The sequence below is a fragment of the Rattus norvegicus genome, chromosome 17 (genome assembly GCF_021556685.1).
Source record: "Rattus norvegicus strain SHRSP/BbbUtx chromosome 17, alternate assembly SHRSP_T2T, whole genome shotgun sequence".
NCBI lineage: Eukaryota > Metazoa > Chordata > Mammalia > Rodentia > Muridae > Rattus > Rattus norvegicus.
This window is the reverse complement of record NC_141550.1, coordinates 72,781,607-72,808,546: the sequence shown is the minus strand read 5'-3', so window position 1 is coordinate 72,808,546 and position 26,940 is coordinate 72,781,607. Positions and strand designations below refer to the sequence as shown.

The window sequence follows — 26,940 nt, the reverse complement described above, 5'->3', positions numbered from 1 at the left end:
CAATTTTACCATGTACACAGCAATAAGTTGCTGTCCTATTACTTTAGTTCCAAGAGATTAAAAAAAAACATCACTATGTTATATACCTAAAAGTATATATACCTTGGCGTCATTTCTAGGTAGAGCTATGATCAACTCTCTCCTCCTGAAGTCCCCCATTTTGAGGTTTATTGATCCTACTGGGCTATTTCTCATCCCCTCTCTTTAGCACAAATTATCTCATGAATTTCTGTGTTCAGTTCTAAGATCCTAATGCTAAGCAGGTAAAGAGCCCTTATACTGTTGGTTAACCTTGCCAAGTTTGCCTGACCTTCTGTACTGGGAGTCTTGGACTATGAGACTCCTGGACTCTGTGAAGTGTGTTCTAATTGAATCCTTGAGGCCTGCTGACTCATAAATGACTATCAGCCATTCACTGAAATGAAAACACCACCTTTCCCTATAGTGAAATGTTTATAAATCGGAATTGTTATCCAAACGCCACCTATTTTTTTGTCATATGATCCAAGAAACAACAAAAACAAAAACAAAAGGACAAGGAAAATATTTTTGAAGAGAAAATTTTATATTTCAGAGTATCATCAAAATTATTTTCCTTTTCTTTGCATCCATTAGCTGGAGCTTCAGCTGAATGTGAGTTGCTGAGCCGTCCAGATTGATCTGAAACAATATGTCCATCCAGCAGCATCTAGGCTACATCATCAGCATCACTGTCCACACACAGGGATGGCAGGTAGAAATCATAACTAGCTCCCCATGTTAATATTCCTCTGAAAATGGATATTCTGGGTGACCAGCAAGACTAAATAGGAAACAAAGACAAACATGAGCCCCATGGTCTGTATCTGCAATGTAACAATGTGACACCTAGACAGCCGCAATCAAGGTGAGAGCTAATCATTTCATTCTCTGATTAGGTGTAGAATAAGAGAGTCTCAAGTCATTTGCAATGTTCCATCAAAAATTTTAAATATTTTCTATATCTATATCTATATCTATTTATCTATTCTTAAGTTATGTCCCTTCACCTAGAACAGAAAACACAAAGACCAGTGTTCATAAATATTCATCTCCCTTAGTTTCCTTTCTGTATCAATCAAAGAAAGAATTCCCAAAATATTTTTCATCTTTAGAGGGAAAAGCATTATGTTATCTTTAGTGCAATACAAAAACATCATAACACATACATTGAAGCCTACCACTTCCACTTCCATTTAACTCTCAATAATCCATGAATGATTCACTCACGTCTATCATCTACAATGTATTGTATTAGACTGAGTTAGAAAAAGAATGTGTGTAAAAACAATGGGCTCACAAGTCCAAGGAACTATCAGCAAAATGGGTAAACTGCTATATATGACTAACAATCCAAAATATGCAGTGATAAATATTATTAACTTGTAAAATTTGAGAACACACACTCATTATGTATAACATTGATTCAATCACTGAGTTACAATTTCCCTGTGCCTTTATTGTTCTCTATAGTCACAAATACATTAATAATGATAATTAACATATAACCCATTTTATAGTGTAGATATTCAAATCCTCCTTCAAGCATTATCATATTTATTTCTACTGAGAACAAAAACTTCTCACCAGCAGAAGATAGGTAGAATGTAGATAGATAGATAAGTAGATAAACAATGCTCGATAGATTATAGATGACAGGTTGAGATAAATATGCACATATATGTACATATATGCACATATATGTACACATATGTACATATATGTGCATTCTATGTTTGTCATCATTATTAATCTATGATTCAGGATACTTGATCAAACTATGAAACTCATGATTTTGTCGTTTACTGGAAAAAACATTTTCTAGTTCTGATGAGGCTCAGCTCTAGCACTCCATTAATCCAAGTGCCTTCTGCTTACTGTAAAGAGAATTAAATAAAGCCAACCATAGGTCAGAAGGCTGAGCAAGCAACTAGCTGAAAGGAAGTGAACATAGAAAAAAAACATATAGAGCAAGAGGAAATCAAGAGGATAGATAGAGAGATACACAGGAAGTGGAAGTGAAAGGACATTCAGTTTGAAGGACTTTTTGAGATAGCATCAAGGAAAGCTTCCTTTTGAGGCATCAGCTGAAGAGGAAGGTCAGCTGGATGCTTGTTCTGCTTCTCTGAGCTTGTAGGATTTCACCCCAGCATATAGCTCCCAAGTCTTCATTGGTAAATTGAAAGATGGAGATTTTGTTAAAAAAACAATATTTGGTGGCCCAAATGGGGATTGAACCCTGAACTCTCAGATTGTCTCCCTGTCAACTGGTTATTTGCTCTGCCACTTGACCTATGGTTGACTTTATTTAATTCTGTTTACAGTGAGCAGAAAGCTCTCGGATTAAAGGTGGGTGATTTCCAGTAAACAACACAATCTTGGGGGTCACAGCATGATCCAGTACCCTGCAACAAGCCTGCAGCCTGTATCAAATCTTGTTAAGATCTTCGTGTGGCTATTTAAGTTCTTAAACCTTTACTGGAAGGTTCTCTTCTTACTTTTGAATACGACTTTCAAAACCTTCTCTGTGCTTTGTGCTGTCATGTCTGCATTTCAGAAACCCAGAAACAAATATTTTATTAACTATCTCCATGGGAAATGTGCTGACAAATAGGGCATTTAGTTTCTGAACCCGCATGAATGGAAGAGGGAAGAAACTACTTGAAGTGAAACACATTGAGCTGAGGTGTTCCTCAACATTACTTACAACTCTGCTGAAAGATATCGAAAATTTTTGTTCAGGCCATCTAGTGTTTTCATGTCCTCAGGAGACAACTGAAAGTCAAAAACCTGCCAGAAAAGTACAAATATTTTTGCATTTGAATGACTCACATATTATGAATCAAGGGCAATGGAAGTAGTACATTCCTAAAAATGAAGAACATTGTTTACCAAAACATTCATGGTTAGTCAATACCAAGTAAATTAAAGAAATTGCTTTTGAGAGATATTAAATTTGCATAACACCACAGACGAGATAATCTCAAGAGTAGCTTGGAAAGAAAAGTAGATCACTAAAAAGACTATTATACATAGTTTCCAACATATTTAGAGCAAATTTTTGAAATACCTCATACAAATCAGTGTCTTCAATGGGGAGTTAGATTTCTGAAATTCATCAATAAATAATTAAAATCTAAACAATGCTTTTTCAATATTGTGCAAGTTAAGACTTATCCAAATGAATGAATGAGCAGGCTTTTAAAAATATTATTGTTGATATTACAGCATAAACCATTGTTGTTCTGTTCAGGAAATATACCCCCACCCTGCCAATGTGTTTTAGGATCTTTCCCAAGTTTTCCTCTATTAGATTCATTGTATCTGGATCTATGTGGCGGTCCTTGAATCGCATGAACTTGAGCTTTGTACAAGGAGATGAGAATGGATAGATTTGCATTCTACTACATGCGGACCACCAGTTGATCCAGCACCATTTGTTGTAAATGCTGACTTTTTTCCATTAGATGTTTTTGGCTCCTTTGTCAAAGATCAAGTGACCAAAGGTATTTGGGTTCATTTCTTGACCTTCAAATCTATTCCATTGATCTGCCTGCCTGTGGCTATAATAATACTGTGCAGTTTTTAATCACTCTTGCTCTGTAACATAGCTTAAGGTCGGAGATGGTGCTTCCCACAGAGGTTCGTTTATTATTGAGAATGGTTTTTGCTATCCTGTTTTTTTTTTGTTATCCTAGATACATTTGAGAGTTATGGCTCCAACTGGATATGCAATAGAGGATTGCCTATTGGGAATCACTTGGAGGGGAGCATTCTTGAGAACAGTTTATGGGTAAATAACAAACTCTTGATAAAATACTGAAGTAGAATCATTTGTCTAACAAGCAAAAGGATGTGATCTCAAACAGGAAGTAAAAGTGTGAAGGCTGTAGTAAATCCTCTTTGTTCATGAGAAGAAATCAAAACTAATAAAAACTTGGGAAGAAGATATTTCAGCAACCACTTCTGAATTACATAGTAAATGCCATTGAGACTACAAATGCAGCAGACTGATTATAATCCACAGTTCTTGGTCTGCACGCCATTGAAGTATTCTATCTCCTTCACCCACGGATGTGGTGTCTATTCCTACCCCTTGAATCCTGGCTGCTGTGTAACTTGCACTGGACATTTGAACTTTACAGACCCCATGATGGATCAACTCTGTGTTTGTCATAAACGGTTTCTCATTGCCTTGGTTTATAGGTAATTGCAGGAGTAAACTCTGGGAAACATGTCAGTCACATGAAGCCTATATGAAACCAAGGAAGAGCTCAGTCAGTCATCTGAGCTTGAGAGGCCTCATCATCCCAAAAACATGTATAATTGTTCCTCAAAGATATGTGAAGGGACTCAGTGCAGACAGATAATTTTCACTAACTTCAGGCTAAACTAAGGCAAATTTTTAAATTAATGAACACTAAAGTAAATAAGAATTCTATATATTAAATTTCTATGTAAAAGTAGTTTCTATAGTAACTGCTAATATGTAATAATAAAATATATTTACTTGGGTTGGGGATTTAGCTCAGTGGTAGAGCGCTTGCCTAGCAAGCGCAAGGCCCTGGGTTTGGTTCCCAGCTCTGAAAAAAAATATATATTTACTTGACATTTTAAAAGAATAACCCAAGTAAATGTATGTAACAGGAACTTACAATTGACCAGCATATATGCACATATGTATGTATGTACGAACGTACTATGTCTGTCTGTATGCACCTGCATATGCCTGTATTTCTGTAAGTATATATGTAGGCATGCATGTGTATGAATATTAGAATATTTGATCATGCAGTGAAATAATATAACAACCATAGAAATTATAAGAATGAAGATTTCTGAGGCAAAATCCGTTATTTCAGAAAATAAAGAAGTCCATGGGAAAAGGGTAGACAGTACTTGTTTGACAATGCAAACCAATATCTACATTTTTTCCAACACTAAATCTGTCAAGCCATGGTGACTTTATGTCACAGACATAACATTTCTCATATCAAAACATATCTCAATGTACTTGAAAAGTCACATGCCTAGGAAATGCTAAGAATATGGGCTTGATATCAGAAAAACTTCGATAGATTTGAAGGAAGCAAGCATATAGAAAATATTGTATAAGAACACTAAGGAGCAGAGTTTATCACCTGCAAATTCTCTCTCATCTCATTTTCTTTGAAACTCTGGGCGAGGGGCACCACCCCACGCTGAACCAGGTATCGAAGGGCAATCAGGGCAGGGCTTCGCTTGTTCTTTTTAGCCACATCACAAAGAACTGGATCATTCAAGAGAACTGGGGAGTTCTGGTCCACCCTAGAAGCAAAGGAGGAATGAGCTCACAAGGCCAAGGTTTTGGTTATGTTACAGTATTTCAAACCACAGTAGAGGGCCCATTCTAGCCTGGGTGTGATGGCTATACATATGGTTATGTCTATCTTTGTCAACTGGACAAAATCTAGAATCACCTAGAAGATGAGCCTCTGGGATTCCTGTGTGAGACTATCTTATGAAAAACTGATATGGAAAGACCCATATTAATTTTGCCTTGGCTCATTTCCCTGAGCAAGGGATCCTGGACTGTATAAAGGGAGAAAGTGATGTGAGTCTTGGTGTTCATCATTCCTTGTTTCTTGATGTTAAGGAGAAGTGGTCACCTGTTTCAAGCTCCTGACACCTTGACTTCCTGGCTTTATGGTCTGTGCCCTTCAATTGTGAACCATAAGTCCTTTCTCCCGTAAGTAGCTTTCACTAGAGTATTTTATCAGAGTAACAGAAAAAGAAACTAAGATACTGCTTCACCAGGTTTTTCTAAAGAAAGATCCCCATCTCTCTGGGAACTGAGTGTTGGGGTACTAATTAACAGTCTTCCTTCCAATTTACTGTTTGTAACTGATTACCATTCTTTATATCGCTGGGTTCCCAGAGCACCATAAGCAACGAGAACAATGTCTTTTGACTTGCAGTAGTCCAGTAGCTTACTCTGGTTCAAATAAAGATGACATTCAACCTATGATAGAATGTGATGAAAAGATATCGGATTTCATCAAATGCTCATATGCCAAAGTCAGTAAAGTAAAATAAAGGAATTATATGTAATTGAACACATGAATTAAACAGATCAAACTGGTACAAAATTTTCTTGAAGGACAGAACTAATTTGGGAGCATTCTTCTGATAACATTTGATTGGGTAAGTTTTTGTCTCAAAAACAATAGTTAGTGGATAGCAAGAAAGATCATTGTGTAAAGACACCAGCTCCTCAGTCTATTAAAATCCTGAGTGAGGATGGACCATAATAAAATGTCAAGAAGCATAAATTCTATGCAAGTCCTGGCCACTGACTATTTTTTGTTTTCACCATTTTTTTCAATAAATTATCTGACATCTACTCATTATTCTTATTTCAAGGAGAAGTTCACTTTCCCCACGCTCGACTTCTGCCTGATGGACCAACACTAGATCTCCACATCAGTTGGGCATCATTGTAAGTCTTACTTCTCATCAATACTCTAAGGGTCCAAGGTTAAAGTCAGAATTCCCCATGGCTTCGAAACAACGAGGCTGCTCTTAGAAGTCTTTTTCCACAAGAGGACACTTGGACATAGGGGAACTAAATGGGCATCAGTAGTACAGAAGTGAGGATGGAGAGGGGATGTGGATCCTCACCTGGTTGCAGACAGGTTTGTACTTCAGTCCTGGCTTGTTTAGGAGTCGCTCCAGCTGCTTGTGGTTAAAGTTGGACACACCAATGGACTTGACCAACCCTGCATCCTTACACTTCTCCAACATCTGGTGAGGAGAAGGGGCAATAAATGATCATCCCTATGATTGACCGCGTGGATATAAAGAGAATGTTGACCAGTTACAGGAAAAATTATCCAGACTTAGACATATGATTCGGTGGTAGAACACTTGCCAGTGTGAAAAGACCCTAAGTTGATCATAGGCACTAATGCTGGGAGGAGGGTATTGCCCAGGTGATCAGTGGATTTAAATCCAAAGAGGTCAAGATAAGGCGATAATGAAGCAGAAGGTGTCATCCAAAGAGGAGTTTCTGCAATATCACTAGACTTCATGGATATTAGTATATAAGGTGGCAAAGTACCCAGATGCCTCTTGCCCTGTACCCTTCTTCATTTCACCCCCTTACATTTTAGGAATGAATTCCCCCTCTTCTCCAGAAAATATTTATGAGTAAAAGTGAATTTCTTTGCCCAAGGAAAAAATGAGCTGATTCTCCCTATATCCACTTGTTTTACTGTTGTTTTAAGAAGTACTCACCTCCCATGTGTCACAGAAATCCACAGTGTCCAATAGACTTTTCCCCTTTTCATCTACTGGAAAATCATTATCCCCTGACTGAAAGAGAAGCAACCTTAAAACAATCTCACAAAACATGTATCTTGTCTACAGCAATGTGTTTGAGACTCTCTTGGAGCAGCTGGAGAGATAGTCCAGTGACCACTGGCTGCTCTTTTAGAGGACATGGATTCAATTTCCAGAACCTACATAGTTGGTCACAACCATCTGTCATTCCAGTCCCATGGGATCCAATGCCCTCTTCTGGCTTTCGCATGCACCAGGCATGCACATAAGGAATAGACATCCAAGCAAGAACAACTCCCATTCACGAGAAACTAAAATATGCTCTTTAAAAATTTTTAAGGAATATCTTTGAAATAAGACAGTAAGCAGCCATAAGTGAGTGAGGCATCAGTCTGTATACTGTGTTAAACACTGATATGCATGTAGACTTGCATTATCTTTGGAAGCCTGGTCTGGTGCATTCACCTCTATTAATTGGATCAATAATTAAATGTTTTCTTTCTTGTAATAATTTTAATTTTGAAATTATAACATAGTTAATCATTTCTCTTCTTCCTTTTCCTCCCTCCAATCCCTTCCATGCATGTCCTTACTGTCTCTCAAACCCATGGCCTCTCTTTCTTTAACTGTTACATACACACACACACACACACACACACACACACACACACACACACACACAGACACACACACACACATAGACACACACACATATGTGCATATAAGGTCTACACCTAAATAATATTTTTGAATAACTGAATGAGACCTCCTATTTGGCTTCTATTCTCTTGTCTCTTCTTTCCTTTAGAAAAAGAAAAGGCTCCATGTTTCCTGGGAAATCCGGTCATTGCAGAGCATTTAAGTACAGCAAGAATTTATATCACTCCCGACCCAGGATTAGTAATAAACATGAATACATATGTGTTGAGAGACAGGCATGTGAGCCAAGGATGGCCAATTGGGACCTTACACAGGATAGATTTCTGTAAGAGCAGATGCCAAAAAGCTACAAAGTGTTAATGACCTTGAAGCTGAAACCGTCTTGAATCCACTTTCATCACCAAGAAGGGAGACAAGAACAGGACCTATGAAAACATCTAGTAATGCAAATGCAAAAGATGTGTAATACAAGTTTTCCTGGAAGTTACTTCTAATCTGTGATTCTGGACATTGCTTGTGCACCTCATTTCATTATCCAATATAGACTGCGGAACTTACTGTATAGTTTAGTAGCCCATAAGTTAACTTTGTATAAAATTATAAAAGAAATTTATCTCAATCATTCATAAAGATGATATTCCTGTCCTTCTGAAAAGATGTGTACATTTGACAATTGCAATCACCTACCTTCATTGGCACTGGGTAATGCATAATGTAAAGATCGGCATAATCCAGTTGAAGATTTTTCAGTGATTTTTCCAAAGCAGGCTTGACCAGCTCTGGTCGAAAGCAAGTACACCAAAGCTACAGATGTGGAAGAATGGAAGTTGTACTAGATTAATAAATCACCTGAATATGCATAGTCATTTATCCTGATGCTGAAATATTTTCTGTATTTGAATGAAATTTATAAGCATTCCTGTAAACTCAGTGTTGACTCTTCCATAGCAATGAGAACTCAGCTACAATTTTAGGGTTAATGTTTGTTCATTTATTAAACAATGTAAAAATTACTTAAGAAATAAAATCCATACTAATAAAATAATGTTCAATAACTAAATTAATTTTATATAGAGTTAAATCTGCCTTCACTTTCCTTTATTCATGTATACAATTGACACCTTTAACCAACTTCTGATTCGGTAATATAATTTCCTCTGTTTTACTATGTTTTAATCATTTGCATACTTGTATACTATACCTTTGTAGTGATGAACATGTCCTCTCTCTTTACAACCCCAGCTTTAATCTTGCTTTGAATGGCCTGTCCTATCTCCTCTTCTATTTGGTATGCATAAGCAGTATCAATATGGCGGTACCCAGCATCTATAGCCAGGTGTGCAGCCTCCAGTGACTTACTCTTGGGAACCTAGGGAGGAACCGAAGGATGTATTTAGAGATGCATATTCTGAGAGATAGCTCGAAGAGAGCCTAGATGGGAGCTTGTTATACTAGAACGAACTTTGTCTTTTAAAGTCTTCCTAAGATGACTAGGAAGAGTCTAATACCCCAATCTTTCATTCCCACATCCTATTCTTTTTCTTTTCTTTCTTTTTTTTTTTTTTTTGGAGCTGGGGACCGAACACAGGGCCTTGCGCTTGCTAGGCAAGCGCTCTACCACTGAGCTAAATCCCCAACCCCACATCCTATTCTATAAAACACAATGAAATCTCCAGAGATATTGTAATTGTCACAGAAAAGTATCTTTACAGAACCAATGTTTACCCATAATTTGTCCCATGTTCAAGCTAATTAGACAAAATTGCTTTCATGGGATCTTTTTTAATTAATGCAAGACTTTTGCATCCAAGAACCTCCTTATACCTGTGCAATCCTGGCTACTTACTGGAACGGATGGATGCTCACCCTGAGTTCAGTGGCCTGCTAGAAAGTCACACTAAACGTATGTAGCAGGATGACTCAGCAAACTGAGCACAAGGAAGCCTGCTTGGGGCAGGACACAATTACACAGACACTCCTTCTTGCTCCCAGCTAAGACTCTGTTACAAAAGGATGAGAAAGCAAAGATCACGGATTCCAAGCAAGGCCAGGTTAATAAGAGGGACTTGGACAGAAAAAATGTCTTATGTTAGTGTTTCTATATATCCCTTCGCTTTGTCAGACAGACATAAATTCAGGCATACAAAATCCTCCCCTATGAATATATCCTTATTCAAATTAACTTGCATACATCATATTGGACATTCTTCATTTGCAATGTCAGCCTCTTTAACCAAAGATTACTTGTCTTAAAGGAACATGATTACCATCTTTCCAGCCACAGACACCAAACCACCACACTGTTGCTGATGCTAAGAAGTACTTGCTGACAGGAGACTGATAAGGCTGTTCCCTGAGAGGTTCTACCAGCACCTGAACAGTATAGATCCAGATATTCACAGCCAACCATTGGATTGAGCCCAAGGACTCCAATAGAAGAGTTAGGGGAAGGACTGAAGAAGCTGAAGGGAATTGTAACTCCATAGGAAGAACAATATCAAATAACTGGACCATCCAGAGATCCTAGGGACTAAACCCTTAGCCAAAGAATATATATGGAAGGGAAGCCATGACTCCAGATATATATGTAGCAGAGGATGGCCTCATCTGACATCAATGAGAGGGGAAACCTTTGGTCTTTTAAAGGCTTGATGCTCTTGAAGGTGGATGCTACAACAGTGAGGTAGTAGTGGGTGATTAGGTGGGGGAGCACCCTCATAGAGACAAAAGGTTGGGAGAAGAGGGAGGATGGGGTGGGGGGTATGTGGGGGGGTAACTGAGAAGGGAGATATCATTTGAAATGTAAATGAATGAAATGATTAAAAAAATGAAAAATAAAGACATGATTAGAATTAAATCTAAAATTATTTCCTTGGCTGCCATATTTGGCTAATGATATGACTGGGCTTTTGTTAAAGGTTTAGGGTGTGAGCTGGGGAGATGTCTCACTCAGCCACACTCTTGCAAACAACTATGGGAATCTTAGTTGAGACTCTCAGGACTCTGGTAAAGCAGAGTAAGGCATGCAGTCCTAGTGCTTGAGGGGGAAGCATCAGGGTGAGCCCTGGAGCTCACTGGCCTGCCAGGAGAGCTGACTCACTGATTTACACACTCAGTGAGAGACCCGACCTCACAAGAATAAAGCGAGAGCAATGTTGGTCGGTATTCTTTTTCTTTTTTTATGGGCTTGCACATCCGTTCAGACAACCAGAGCTCTCAGGGACTAAACCACTACCCAAGAGTACACATGGACAGACCCATGGCTCCAGCTGCATATGTAGCAGAGGATGGCCTTGTTGGGCACCAATGGGAGGCCCTTGGTCCTGCCAAAGCTGGAACCCCCAGTGTAGGGGAATGTCAGGGTGGGGAGGCAGGTAGGGGTGGGTAGATGGGTGGAATAGTACGCACATGGAAGAAGGGGGGATGGTAAAGGGGGATTATGGATGGGAAACCAGGAAAGGTGATAACAATTGAAATGCAAATAAATAAAAATTTTATCCAATAAAAAGAAGGAAGAAACAAAAGTGAGAGCAGTGGAGGATCGCTTTGATGTCAAGCTCCTCATACGTTGTTTATAAGCACACAAATGCATGTACAATCATACAATGCTTACAGGGGTTTGAAAAGTCAATCAAGGTAACTTTTGTGATCTTTTAAAGAATCTCTACAGTTATCTTTTCACAATAAAAACAGTGACTAAAATTCTGGTTTCTACCACCAGTTCTGGAAAGCGGCCTGGACTTATCCAAGAATAAGGCCATCCTGTGAGTGATCAACCTGAGGCTCCAGTAGTGGCCTTGACCTGTTTTTTTTTTTTTTACAACTTTGCAAAATTAACAAATCCTATTCATATCTCCAGATTACTCTGGAGTCAAACAGGAAGGAGATGGATAAATTTGAAGTCAAGGGGAAAGTCCTTTAGCACACAATAAAATGGTCTTATGAGGACTAGAAAGTAAGAAGGTCCTTCCAGGTTAGCAAACATTCCATCATGATGTTTTTCGTACTGAGGACAACCATGCTCTAAATCCAACATACACTAATGAATACAAATAATTCATAATTATCTTTACTGGGTCCTCCTTCTCCCCATCAAAATGATGCATTATAAATACCAATAAGTATTCCACAGTTGAGAGTTAGACATGGCAGACCTCACTTAGTTCTGGTAGAACCTGCACTGTGAGATGCTGATGGCTACACTGAAACAAACCGAAGTATTTCTCAAATATTTGCTTCATGCATTACTCTACAGAAGAGGTTCCCAATTTCCAATGCTAAGACCCTATAATACAGTCCTCATTTCACGGTGATCGCTGGCCATACAATAATTTTGTTTCTACTTCATGACTGTAATTGTGCTACTATTATGTAATATAAGGTAAATATCTGATAACGAGGATATCTTATAGGCAAATTCTGTGAAAGTCCAAAGGGTTTGCAACCCACACTTGAGAACCACTGATCTACAGGATGCCACCCAGAGTTATGATGTTCCTTTCCCTGCATCTTGCCTTTTTGCAATGAAAAACGGTGTCATAGGTTGTGGACACAGAGACTCCCCTCTGATACTGCAGCCAAGAATGCTGATAGGCAATCTGGTGACTTTCTTCTCTATGAAGCTGTGAAACATGGCCATAGGAAAAGCATAGTGTCTGGAATTGCTAGGTCACGGGTCTGTCCCTTTAAGCCCAGAGCTCACAGCCAAGTTCACTCTTACAGATGGCAGGTCCCAAATGAGAACAGTAAACTCACAGGCAGGCCTAAGCCAGACAAGTAAATCCAAGGAAAAGAACACAGCCACATCGTGAGAAACCCAGATTCCCCACTCACAGCCAAAATAGCAGGGACGGTAAACAAACTTTCTCCGTGTCCCTGAAGTTGCTGACTGAATTAGAGCTAATGTCCCAATGCCACTGAGGCATGTACCCTGTACCTCCACTATATGCTGAACTAGAACGCACCATCAGAGAAAATGTTTTAAGAGTTTGGCCTTCCCTTTGTTGCCCATTAAGCTAGTCTCCCTACTGACTCACCAGGAGCAGGGATCTTTCCTTAGAGAAGAGCAGGCATGAATATAGATCCTGTTCTTCTGCCTGAATCCTGATGCACCCTACCTAGGGAGCCAGCTCAGTCTCCTACCCACAGCCACCAATCGCAGCTCTTGCTGTAAGCTCTATTTAACAAGAATAATCAACAAGTCGGGACACAACTGGACCCTGATGCAGAGCAAATCTAAGTATCTGCTCTCTTGTAAATGGCTTAGCTTTAACCTGGAGATACTGAGAGGCCTGTATTCTTACCTCCTTGGGTTTATAGGTGCCAAAGCCCAGGGCAGGAATGAAGTGGCCATCATTTAGTTTGACACAGTGCTGTTTGGAGCTCATTGTCTCTCCCTCCCCTGGCTAAGCACGTCCTAAGTCTTCTGGTGCCCTGAAGGGGAAGTGGATAAACGTCATATATCAACTTCCTGTCTAATGCTTAACAAGTGACACTCCCTTTCTGGAAGTTAGCCATGCCTTCTCACTGGCTAATGTTTAACCATCTTTATTCCCTAGCTAATGATTAATCAGTGCTACTGTCTGGCTAATGGTTAACAGTACTGTTGTGTGCCAACTGTTTGAATACTACGATTGTCTGTCTAATGGACAGCCAACAGAAAGGAGGAGTCAGAAATTTAAAGCAGTATTCCACATGTAAAAAGTTACTCATTCTCATATGAAGGATTAACTTAAAATAACGTACTATATAATGATAAAGCCTTTGTTTTCTGCAGTTTTTCTCCTTTTTATCTCATATACTATATATTATTAGAGAAGAGATTGGATGAATAATTTTAATACTGAATACACTTATTTTCATTTGGCCATGATGAAGCCTCTACATAATCATGAATCACTGAAAATAATGAGCTACTGCATGCTATATAAACATAAAGAACAGAGAAGCCACACTGAGCACTTAAAGTGACAGGGACATAAACCACCCACATATATTTCAACCCAAAATTTGTCCAGTCTGCAAGAAATGCAGGGACAAAGGTGGAACTAAGACTGAGGGAATGGCCAAGGAATATCCAGCACAACTTGAGAGCTATCCCAGGGGCAAGCATTAATCTATGACACTGTTAAAGATAATTTGTTACACTTGCAGACAGGAAGCCACCATAACTGATGTCTTTGAGGCTTACCCCAGCATGTGAGTGAGACAGATTCAGAGACCCACTGCCAAGCATTGTATGGAGCTCAGGCACTCTTGTGAAAGAGTTGGAAGGGAGGACTAAGCATCCTGGAGGGAATAAAAACTCTATATTAAGACCAAGAAAACAAACAAACCCGGACCCTTGGGGATTTCAGAGACTGAACTACCAACCAAAGAGCATACTCTGGCTGGACCTAGCCCCTCCCCCCTACATATGTAGTAGGTGCAACTCAATCTTCATGTGGTTCCCCCAATAACTGGAACACGACGAATGCCCCTAAAGTTGTGATCTTTCTGTGGAATCTGTCCCTGTAACTGTTACCTTGTCTAGCCTCAGTGGGAGAGCATGCACCTAGCCTTGTATAAACTTGATGTGCCAGGGTTGGGGGATACCAGGGTACCTTCACCCTCTCAGAAGAGAAGAGGAGGGAAAAGGGACTTTGTGAAGGATTGGCGTGGGGTTATGTGGATTAGGGTGCAGGGACAGCAATCAAAATGTGAAGTGAATAAATAAATTAATTACAGGAAACAATACCTCATGAAGTAAATTTAGTCTTCTCAGAATTTTATAAAAATAAAAAAGAGATCAACAATTAAATTTGAAATCCTTATTCTTCTCCCTGCAATTTTTTTCCTGAATTTTTCTATTGTCATTTTCAGAAGTGTAATCCTGAAAGACATAGTAAAGGGGACAGCACAGAATAGTGCTTACTGGTTCATAAACAGTTGGCAGCTACTGAATTTTTTTCCTACAAAATGAAACACGGCTTAAACATTACTATTGCATTCATTTCTTAGACCAATTTAAAATATTTGCTTCAAATATTAAATACTTGTGTTTATATATGCTGGGTATACCAGAAGAACGTGTTTAATTACTTGATGATGTAATAACCAGTATTCATGTGAAACCTAGCTTTTTATGTGGGTGCTGGGATACAAACATTGGTCCCAGGACTTTGCTTTTAACCACTGGGCCATTTCTCCAGTCCCTGATTTTAGATAACTATGATAAGATGTTAAATGGTAGATCAATATTTTATAATTTATGTCCTCATCCTACAATTAATTACAAAAGAGCGAACTTGAAAATAATCAAATTACTATGAAATTTAGAGTGGGAGAATAAATATAAAGAAAGTATTGATGTTAAAGGTTTTTTATTCAATTAAACCTAGAATGCATAGATTTCCACTAAAACAACACATATGGGACTAGAATACATGATAATTTTTAATATCAAGTTGCCATCTCATGTGCATTACATACAAGGCAGCCTGAAATTTATAAAACATTTTTCAAAGAAACAATTACTGTTATTAATAACTTTTCTGTAGGCTATCCAATATTCTAGAATTAATGTCTATCAATTTGGAATCTGAAGAAGGTGTTTACTAAGAAGTACATAAGGACAAAAGAGATTGCTTGACTCTTAAGAACATCATATTCTTTTCCAGTGGACCAACTTTGTTTCCAGAAACTTCTTGGTGGCTTACAAAGTTCTTTTATACAGGGACCTATTGCCCTCTTCTGGCCTTCATGAGCACTACATGCATGTGGTTGACAGACACAGGAGGCAAAGTATCTATTCACATAAAAATTCACATAAAAATACCCACCTAAAAAACGTCAACCCAAAATTTGTCTTGCCTACGAAACATGCAGGAACAGAGATGGAGCAGAGACCGAGGGACTAGCCAAGCAATGACTGGACTAGCTTGAGACCCATCTCATCGGCAAGCACCAATCCCTGACACTGTATAATATACTCTGTTATGCTTGCAGATATGAGCCTAGTATGGCTGTCCTCTGAGAGGCTCCGTCCATATTGGAGCTCAGGGTGTCTTCTGGAAGAGTTGAAGGGAGGATTGAGAGACCCAGCGAGGATAGAAACTACATAAGAAGACCAAAAGAGTCAACTAACCTTAACACTGGGGAATCCCAGAGACTGAACTACCGGTCAAAGAGCAAGCCTGCCTGGGAACTTGTTCCCACCACCCACCACATAGCAGATGTGCAACTTGGTCTTCATGCAGGTTCCCCAACAACTGTACCAGGGGCTGTCCCTAACTGTTGCTTGCCTGTGCATCCTGTTCCCCTAACTGGGCCACCTAGTCTGGCCTCAGTGGAAGAGGACACATGAAGTGGCTACATGTGGGTAGACTGGGAGAAGGGTGCAGGTTTCAATCAGTGTGTAAAGTGAAAAACTAATGAACATTAATAAATAAACTATGGTATTTTAAAGAACCATTAAAAGTATCAGTTATATTTCATTTGTGCCTAGTTTCTGCTGTGCAGCATATTTGTAAGATCCATTAATGTGACTTAAAGTACCTGCAGTTCATTCTGTTGTTGCTTAGTAATGTTGCATTTGTTTACATGTATGCCACATATTATTTGGACCTGCCCCTACTGAGGGAAACTTAAGCTAATCCACTTTCTGCACACGTGAAAATTCTTTTTAATTGTACCATGATATACTTTTTGGTTGTCTTGGGAGAGATAGATAGACAGAGTATAGTTTCCTTTGGAAGTGAATGTGGATATTCCATATCTCCTAGAGAGGCCAATCTTAAATGTCACTACCAAAAGGCTCACACTCCACATGATTTTGTGCTACTAATTACAACATGGTGAATGGGAAGAGCTTCAATGAATAAGATAGTGAAAACGATCATATCTGTCCAGGCGAGACAAGACTTCACTTTTCTCATATGGGAGCATGTATCATTTCTCATTCACAGCCCTCTCCTCCATGTGCCTCCAGGGTGAGAAAGGAGAGTACTACAGTTAGGATCTCAGTTGAAGCTCCTGCAGGATCTGGCTTTTCCACTTCCACTGCTTGGTGACTCCTAGCTAATCTCAACCTTTTGGTGATTCCTTTACTTAGGAAACATTCTGATTCTTCCCTATCCCTTCTCAAACAGCAAAGAGAATGAGCCTATTAATGGACTGAATCCTATTGTTTGTGGCATGAACATTATTTTTTAAGGCAGATGTTTCAAATACCTGCCTAGCAGTACAACTTTTCCAAGCTAACATGGAAAGTCTTTGGGAAGAGTGAAATCAACTGGAGTTCAGAGGAAACTTGCAGACCACAGTATGATCTTTGCTCTGCCCTGTGACCTGACCACAGTGAGGCATGTGTCTGTAGTTTCTTATTGAATAACAAGAAGATATATGTTTGTATACCTTTACTGGCATTCTTCACCTCAGAGTTAAGACACATTAAGTTAAGCACATTAGTTAAGTGCTATTCTGTTTTGAGTAATGACTGTGACAAAAAAAGAGTTAGGTGAAAGCATCTACATATAATCACAGTACTCTAGAGGCAGATATAGAAGGACACCTGAAAACTGGTTTTCCAATCAGCCTGGTCTCATTTGGAGATTCCAGGCCAATAAGAAAGGATGAAAGAAAGGTGGTAGAGCTTTAAAAATGACAAACACCTTGACATCTTGCTTCTACATTCATCTTTGTCTGTCTCTTTCTGTCCCTCTGTCTCTCTGTTTCTCTGCCTCTGTCTCTCTCTGTCTCTGTCTCTGTCTCTCACACACACACACAGAGACACAGACACAGACACAGACACAGACACACAGACACAGACACAGACACAGACACACACAGACACACACAGACACACAGACACACACACACAGACACACACACACACACACACACACACACACGGTCATATGTATTGTCCATTACTATATCTCTGAGGGACACAAATAACAAGTTGTGATCATAGAAAATATATTCTATGAAGAAACAGCAAAAAGTCTCTCAAATCCTGAGAAAGACCTAAACATAAGCAAGAGATATTTATAACTGATGATATGTGACTAAAAGGACTCTACAACATAACAGCAATTTGATTGCCAATAACTCAAAGTAAAGTAAAATACTAAACCTGAAAGAAGAGAGTGTCAAGTCACATAATTCATCAACAATTTGGTTTGGTTAAGTTTTAGTTGTTTTTTTTAGCAGAAAATTAAAGTATTTAAGCTAGATATAATAAATTGTTGTGAGGCATACTTTAACATGTCACAAACAGGACAACTTTCAGTACATGTAAGCAGTAATCCTTGATTTGCTTCTGTGAAGGACAAAGTTATTCATGATGTGAAATTTTCAGTACTACATATGGGAAAAGTTCCCATGCAATGAAGACTGAGAAAGGAGATCTCATATGGCAGCCCCTTTCCTTCTAACAGTTATTCTTGGATACATCCCTAATGCACTTGTAGAAAATGATGCTGGGCCCTACTCATTTACTTACTGGTTAGCAATATACTAAAGCATTTTGACAATAAATTCCTAGCTGGAAACAAAGAATGCCTATTAGGATAACTTTGGGGACTGCCTCTGTGTCTGCAAGACAGAAGACTCACTGATAACATTTGCTAACAAATTTTAAAGTGGAAAGTCTTCAAATAAATTGCCTTCTAGGAAATACAGTTTTAAAATGAGAGAGAACTTAAATGAGTTGTATTTTAACACATAAACAGTTATTAGGATTCCTTATTAAACTCTACATTTAAAATAAATGAATATATTTGAATTAAGTTTACACCAAAAACCGAAACTCACCAAAAACTATAGATCTAATACTATAATTTTTTTCTTGGCGAAATCATGTTTTATACATGGGTACATAAACACACAGTGTATACCAACATTCGAAGTACAGAATGTGTCTTCACTTTTTCTCCCATTATCTGCCACTTTGCGCCAATGGCCCAACCAATCTATTCTTCATTTAATGCATGAGCAGGATCATTGCGTCAGAAGTCAATACAAGTAGCTAACTTATTAACATCTCAGCTACTCTTGGGATCCAATTGTACTCTTGGGATGGAATCAAAATGTGCTTTTACCCACTGAACTGGGTGATTCATGCCACATGCAATGACCTTCCCAGTATCTTTGCTTTCTTTGAGTTTTTCTATACTGGCAAATGACCCAAATCCTAGTTCAGAGGGACATTTGGGAGAGTTAATCATGAGTTTTCCATTCTTAGAAGTCCTTCAGTCTAAAGGACCACTAGTTGATGATCAACTTCAAGACATCCACATAGACATACATTCAAGTATTTACTGTAAGTATCTGTTACCAAGGCTTAAAATTTTTGATATAAAGGTTTTCAATGAAAGAACACTATAAAGTCTAAGAAATAAAGAGATATGGATATGAACACTGAACAGGTGAGACACTAGCACTCAGTTCTTTTCTGAGGACATAAAAAACAATCTGCTTTATCCTCCATAGTCACCATTTGAGAATGCTAAATGTCCACAGAGAAAAGTCAGTAGGGTCTCACGTGTCTTTTGTTTGAAACTAGGCATGTGAGCACTGTGTGCCTAACTTCTGCCAAAATCTCAGACTCTGTGTGGAAAGCAAGTGTACTGTGTAAAAGTCTGGTCTTTTATATTTTTAAAAAATATTTTAAAATGTTTTCATGCAGTGTTTTGATCATATTCTTCTCTGTCTTCTAATTCCTTAGGGAACATCACCACTACCAACCTACCCAAATTAATGTTCTTTCATTTTCTTTCTCTCTCATCGAAATTAAAAATTAAAAAAAAAAGTCCAGAGTGGGGAAAAAAAGGGACAAACAAACTTTTACAAAAATTAACAATACAAAACTATCAGAAAAAATATATACATGTGTGCATGTAGACACACACACACACACACACACACACACACACACACACTCAACAACAAAACATGGCATCCATTATGGATGCCATTTTGTTTTGGCCAACACTACCTAGGCATGGGGACTACTTTGGAGTGTGGTTAGTCAGGTGATATTCAACTGGAGAATATAGATTTCCCCTTTCCCAGCAAGTATCGATTGAAGATAGCTTTTTGGTTCTGGGTAGGACTTTGTGTCTATTTCCTCTCCTCAGTGCTGGGATTTTGTCTTGTTTTAACTTATTCAAGTCTTCTATATGCAGTCAGTCTCTGTGTGTTCACACGTGTACCAGTCTTGTGTCTGGAAGATAGATTCCTTAAAGTCATGCTCCTCTCCGGCTCTTACGATCTTTCTTCCTCCTCTTCCTCATAGATCTCCACACCTGAAGGGAGGGGGTTGATAAGGACATCCTATCTGAGCCTTAATGCTGCAAGGTCCTTTAATCTCTCTACGTTGTGAACCAATGACCTCAATGTAAAACCAGATTCCCTTTACCAGATATAAGATAAATTGAGAAGTTAGTTTGAACTCGCTGGCACAGGAAAGAACTTTCTAGATGACACTATTGGCACAGGCATTAAGAAAAATTAATATGTGGTATCTGGTGAAACTAAAAGCAAAGGGTAAGCAGAATGGGAGCTCCATGTTACCTGAATGTTCTCTTTTATCTCCTATTGTTCATAAGTAGGGGTCAGGCAACCTCTCCATGCTGCACCTGGTAGCGAAGGGCAATCTGAGCTGGACTTTGATTGTGTTTTTTGGCCATAGCACAAAGAACTAGGTCATTCAAAAGAAATGGGGCATTCTTGTCCACCCTAGAAGAAAAGGCAGAAATACTGAACTCCAGAAGCTGAGTGTTTGGTTTCCCAGGGGACTTCCAAACACATCAAGATATTTCTCTGGACCAGAGATTGCCACAAATTTCCCCTGAATCAGAAGAATCAATATTATGAGAAGACTTTCTGTTGTTTCTCTGAATCAGTTCAGAGTGAAGTCCTGAAAAGGGAGGATTATAGAAATAAAAGTTGTGCTTAACTGACACCTATTTACCATATCAATGACCAGTATGGCTCAATAACCAGTTGTGGCACACATACTGTTATGGCTTGCTTATGCTTAGCCCAGGGAGTGGCACTATTAGAAATTGTGGCCCTGACTGCTCCCAAACCCCATGGGAGAGAGAGTTCACCGCTGAGACAGGTGGACACTCCTGAGACTGCAGAGCGGAAGTGACCACCAACACTGCCCACCCCTGCCCACATCCCTGGCCCAAGAGGAAACTGTATACGGCCTCTGGGTTCCCTTGGATAAGGGCACAGGAGCAGGAAATCCGCTGCATCTGAGATACCACCGAAACCTGAAGAAACTGACCGGATAAACAGTTCTCTGCACCCAAATCCTGTAGGAGGGAGAGCTAAACCTTCAGAGAGGCAGACACGCCTGGGAAACCAGAAGAGTCTACACTCGGCCCACATCTCTGACTCCAGAGGAAAACACCAAATGCCATCTGGAACCCTGGTGCACGGAAGCTCCCAGAAAGGGTGGCGCAGATCTTCCTGGTTGCTGCCACCGGGGAGAGCTCATAAGCAACACCCCACGAGCAAACTTGAGCCTTGGAACCACAGGTAAGACCAACTTTTCTGCTGCAAGTGACCTGATTGGTGGCCTTGGGACACACAGAGGCAAAATTCCTCTAGGACTGCACACTTCCGGTTTTTAGCGGGAGTCCCAATCTCGTGCTCCCTGCCTCCAGCTCACTGCTCCCAAACCCAGTGGGAGAGAGAGCTCACCGCCCAGACAGGTGGGCACTCCTGAGACTGCAGAGCGGAAGTGACCACCAACACTGGCCACCCCTAGCCACATCCCTGGCCCAAGAGGAAACTGTATACGGCCTCTGGGTTCCCTTGGATAAGGGCACAGGAGCAGGAAATCCGCTGCATCTGAGACACCACCGAAACCTGAAGGGACCGACCAGATAAACAGTTCTCTGCACCCAAATCCCGTGGGAGGGAGAGCTAAACCTTCAGAGAGGCAGACACGCCTGGGAAATCAGAAGAGTCTACACTCGGCCCACATCTCTGACTCCAGAGGAAAACACCAAATGCCATCTGGAACCCTGGTGCACAGAAGCTCCCGGAAAGGGCATCGCAGATATTCCTGGTTGCTGCTGCCAGGGAGAGCTCATAAGCAACACCCCACGAGCAAACTTGAGCCTTGGGACCGCAGGTAATACAAACCTTCCAGCTCCAAGTGACCTGCCTGGTGAACTCAAGACACAGAACCACAGGAACAGCTGAAGACCTGTAGATAGGAAAAACTACACGCCCGAATGCAGAACACTCTGTCCCCACAACTGGCTGAAAGAAAACAGGAAAACAGGTCTACAGCACTCCTGACACACAGGCTTATAAGACAGTCTAGCCACTGTCAGAAATAGCAGAACAAAGTAACACTAGAGATAATCTGATGGCAAGAGGCAAGCGCAGGAACCCAAGCAACAGAAACCAAGACCACATGGCATCATCGGAACCCAATTCTCCCACCAAAGCAAACACGGAATATCCAAACACACCAGAAAAGCAAGATCTAGTTTCAAAATCATATTTGATCATGATGCTGGAGGACTTCAAGAAAGACATGAAGAACTCCCTTAGAGAAACACAGGAAAACATTAATAAACAAGTAGAAGCCTACAGAGAGGAATCACAAAAATCCCTGAAAGAATTCCAGGAAAACATAAATAAACAAGTAGAAGCCTATAGAGAGGAATCACAAAAATCCCTGAAAGAATTCCAGGAAAACACAATCAAACAGGTGAAGGAATTAAAAATGGAAATAGAAGCAATCAAGAAAGAACACATGGAAACAACCCTGGATATAGAAAACCGAAGGAAGAGACAAGGAGCCGTAGATACAAGCATAACCAACAGAATACAAGAGATGGAAGAGAGAATCTCAGGAGCAGAAGATTCCATAGAAATCATCGACTCAACAGTCAAAGATAATGTAAAGCAGAAAAAGCTACTGGTCCAAAACATACAGGAAATCCAGGACACAATGAGAAGATCAAACCTAAGGATAATAGGTATAGAAGAGAGTGAAGACTCCCAGCTCAAAGGACCAGTAAATATCTTCAACAAAATCATAGAAGAAAACTTCCCTAACCTAAAAAAAGAGATACCCATAGGCACACAAGAAGCCTACAGAACTCCAAATAGATTGGACCAGAAAAGAAACACCTCCCGTCACATAATAGTCAAAACACCAAACGCACAAAATAAAGAAAGAATATTAAAAACAGTAAGGGAAAAAGGTCAAGTAACATATAAAGGCAGACCTATCAGAATCACACCAGACTTCTCGCCAGAAACTATGAAAGCCAGAAGATCCTGGACAGATGTCATACAGATCCTAAGAGAACAAAAATGCCAGCCCAGGTTATTGTATCCTGCAAAACTCTCAATTAACATAGATGGAGAAATCAAGATATTCCATGACAAAACCAAATTTACACAATATCTTTCTACAAATCCAGCACTACAAAGGATAATAAATGGTAAAGCCCAACATAAGGAGGCAAGCTATACCCTAGAAGAAGCAAGAAACTAATCGTCTTGGCAACAAAACAAAGAGAAGAAAAGCACACAAACATAACCTCACATCCAAATATGAATATAACAGGAAGCAATAATCACTATTCCTTAATATCTCCCAACATCAATGGCCTCAACTCCCCAATAAAAAGACATAGATTAACAAACTGGATACGCAACGAGGACCCTGCATTCTGCTGCCTACAGGAAACACACCTCAGACACAAAGACAGACACTACCTCAGAGTGAAAGGCTGGAAAACAACTTTCCAAGCAAATGGTCAGAAGAAGCAAGCTGGAGTAGCCATTCTAATATCAAATAAAATCAATTTTCAACTAAAAGTCATCAAAAAAGATAAGGAAGGACACTTCATATTCATCAAAAGAAAAATCCACCAAGATGAACTCTCAATCCTAAATATCTATGCCCCAAATACAAAGGCACCTACATACGTAAAAGAAACCTTACTAAAGCTCAAAATACACATTACACCTCACACAATAATAGTAGGAGATTTCAACACCCCACTCTCATCAATGGACAGTTCATGGAAACAGAAATTAAACAGAGATATAGACAGACTAAGAGAAGTCATGAACCAAATGGACTTAACAGATATTTATAGAATATTCTGTCCTAAAGCAAAAGGATATACATTCTTCTCAGCTCCTTATAGTACTTTCTCCAAAATTGACCATATAATTGGTCAAAAAATGAGCCTCAACAGGTACAGAAAGATACAAATAATCCCAGGCATGCTATCAGACCACTACGGCCTAAAGCTGGTCTTCAATGACAATAAGGGAAGAACGCCCACATATATGTGGAAGTTGAATAATGCTCTACTCAACGATAACCTGGTCAAGGAAGAAATAAAGAAAGAAATTAAAGACTTCTTAGAATTTAATGAAAATGAAGGTACAACATACCCAAACTTATGGGACACAATGACAGCTGTGCTAAGAGGAAAACTCATAGCGCTGAGTGCCTGCAGAAAGAAACAGAGAGAGCATATGTCAGCAGCTTGACAGCATACCTAAAAGCTCTAGAACAAAAAGAAGTAAATACACCCAGGAGGAGTAGAAGACAGGAAATAATCAAACTCAGAGCTGAAATCAGCCAGGTAGAAACAAAAAGGACCATAGAAAGAATCAACAGAACCAAAAGTTGGTTCTTTGAGAAAATCAACAAGATAGATAAACCCTTAGCCAGACTAATGAGAGAACACAGAGAGTGTTTCCAAATTAACAAAATCAGAAATGAAAAGGGAGACATAACTACAGATTCAGAGGAAATTCAAAAAATCATCAGATCATACTATAAAAGCCTATATTCAACAAAACTTGAAAATCTGCAGGAAATGGACAACTTCCTAGAGTTACCAGTTACCGAAGTTAAATCAGGAACAGATAAACCAATTAAACAACCCCATAACTCCTAAGGAAATAGAAGCAATCATTAAAGGTCTCCCAACCAAAAAGAGCCCAGGTCCAGACGGGTTTAGTGCAGAATTCTATCAGACCTTCATAGAAGACCTCATACCAATACTATCCAAACTATTCCACAAAATTGAAACAGATGGAGCCCTACCGAATTCCTTCTATGAAGCCACAATTACTCTTACACCTAAACCACACAAAGACCCACCAAAGAAAGAGAACTTCAGATCAATTTCCCTTATGAATATCAACGCAAAAATACTCAATAAAATTCTGGCAAACCGAATCAAGAGCATATCAAAACAATCATCCTCCATGATCAAGTAGGCTTCATCCCAGGCATGCACGGATGGTTTAATATACGGAAAACCATCAACGTGATCCATTATATAAACAAACTGAAAGAACAAAACCACATGATCATTTCATTAGATGCTGAGAAAGCATTTGACAAAATTCAACATCCCTTCATGATAAAAGTCCTGGAAAGAATAGGAATTCAAGGTCCATAACTAGACATAGTAAAAGCCATATACAGCATACCAGTTGCTAACATTAAACTAAATGGAAAGAGACTTGAAGCAATCCCACTAAAATCAGGGACTAGACAAGGCTGCCCACTCTCTCCCTACTTATTCAATATAGTTCTTGAAGTTCTAGCCAGAGCAATCAGACAACAAAAGGAAATCAAGGGGATACAGATTGGTAAAGAAGAAGTCAAAATATCACTATTTGCAGATGATATGATAGTATATTTAAGTGATCCCAAAAGTTCCACCAGAGAACTACTAAAGCTGAAAAAGAACTTCAGCAAAGTGGCTGGGTATAAAATAAACTCAAATAAATCATTAGCCTTCCTCTACACAAAAGAGAAACAAGCCGAGAAAGAAATTAGGGAAACGCCACCCTTCATAATAGATCCAAACAATATAAAGTACCTCGGTGTCACTTTAACCAAGCAAGGAAAAGATCTGTACAATAAGAACTTCAAGACTCTGAAGAAAGAAATTGAAGAAGACCTCAGAAGATGGAAAGATCTCCCATGCTCATGGATTGGCAGGATTAATATAGTAAAAATGGCCATTTTACCAAAAGCAATCTACAGATTCAATGCAATTCCCATCAAAATACCAATCCAATTCTTCAAAGGGTTAGACAGAACAATTTGCAAATTCATCTGGAATAACAAAAAACCCAGGATAGCTAAAACTATCCTCAACAATAAAAGGACTTCAGGGGGAATCACTATCCCTGAACTCAAGCATTATTACAGAGCAATAGTGATAAAAAACTGCATGGTATTGGACTGCATGGTACAGAGACAGACAGATAGACCAATGGAACAGAATCGAAGACCCAGAAATGAACCCACACACCTATGGGCACCTGATTTTTGACAAAGGAACCAAAACCATTCAATGGAAAAAAGATAGCATTTTCAGCAAATGGTGCTGGTTTAACTGGAGGTCAACATGTAGAAGAATGCAAATCGATCCATCCTCATCACCCTGTACAAAGCTTAAGTCCAAGTGGATCAAGGACCTCCACATCAAACCAGATACACTCAAACTAATAGAAGAAAAACTAGGGAAGCGTCTGGAACACATGGGCACTGGAAAAAATTTCCTAAACAAAACACCAATGGCTTATGCTCTAAGATCAAGAATCGACAAATGGGATCTCATAAAACTGCAAAGCTTCTGTAAGGCAAAGGACACTGTGGTTAGGACAAAACAGCAACCAACAGATTGGGAAAAGATCGTTACCAATCCTACAACAGTTAGAGGCCTTATATCCAAAATATACAAAGAACTCAAGAAGTTAAACAGCAGGGAGTCAAATAACCCTATTAAAAATGGGGTTCAAAACTAAACAAAGAATTCACAGCTGAGGAATGCCGAATGGCTGAGAAACACCTAAAGAAATGTTCAACATCTTTAGTCATAAGGGAAATGCACATCAAAACAACCCTGAGATTTCACCTCACACCAGTGAGAATGGCTA

The 26,940-nt window shown here is 39.3% G+C and overlaps 1 protein-coding gene and 1 long non-coding RNA gene across 52 annotated transcripts in view; one reads left to right on the top strand and one right to left on the bottom strand.

Moving 5' to 3' along the window:
* LOC134482872 (uncharacterized) overlaps window positions 1-16,442 on the top strand; it is a 52,020-nt gene extending 35,578 nt beyond the window's left edge. For 9 of the 50 annotated variants that reach the window (XR_015641767.1, XR_015641747.1, XR_015641745.1 and 6 more), the window contains 4 exons: window positions 3,717-3,811; window positions 5,654-5,746; window positions 6,421-6,496; window positions 8,147-9,040. This is a non-coding gene — a long non-coding RNA (uncharacterized LOC134482872). Of the gene's footprint in view, window positions 1-615; window positions 734-2,342; window positions 2,368-3,716; window positions 3,812-5,653; window positions 5,747-6,420; window positions 6,497-8,146; window positions 9,041-10,253; window positions 11,697-15,984 lie in introns of those variants that run through there. The other 41 variants (XR_015641746.1, XR_015641762.1, XR_015641749.1 and 38 more) reach the window with 14 other exon arrangements.
* Akr1c13 (aldo-keto reductase family 1, member C13) overlaps window positions 545-26,940 on the bottom strand; it is a 32,624-nt gene continuing 6,228 nt past the window's right edge. Inside the window, exons 1-9 of one of the 2 annotated variants that reach the window (NM_001170342.1) lie at window positions 13,302-13,424; window positions 9,200-9,367; window positions 8,686-8,802; window positions 7,294-7,371; window positions 6,679-6,801; window positions 5,910-6,019; window positions 5,160-5,325; window positions 2,726-2,808; window positions 545-802 (exon numbers count right to left, since the gene is read on the bottom strand). In NM_001170342.1, coding sequence (NP_001163813.1) covers window positions 760-802; window positions 2,726-2,808; window positions 5,160-5,325; window positions 5,910-6,019; window positions 6,679-6,801; window positions 7,294-7,371; window positions 8,686-8,802; window positions 9,200-9,367; window positions 13,302-13,385 — 972 coding nt within the window. In that variant the 5' untranslated portion in view covers window positions 13,386-13,424 and the 3' untranslated portion in view covers window positions 545-759. Of the gene's footprint in view, window positions 803-2,725; window positions 2,809-5,159; window positions 5,326-5,909; window positions 6,020-6,678; window positions 6,802-7,293; window positions 7,372-8,685; window positions 8,803-9,199; window positions 9,368-13,301; window positions 13,425-26,940 lie in introns of those variants that run through there. The other variant, XM_087591142.1, reaches the window with a different exon arrangement.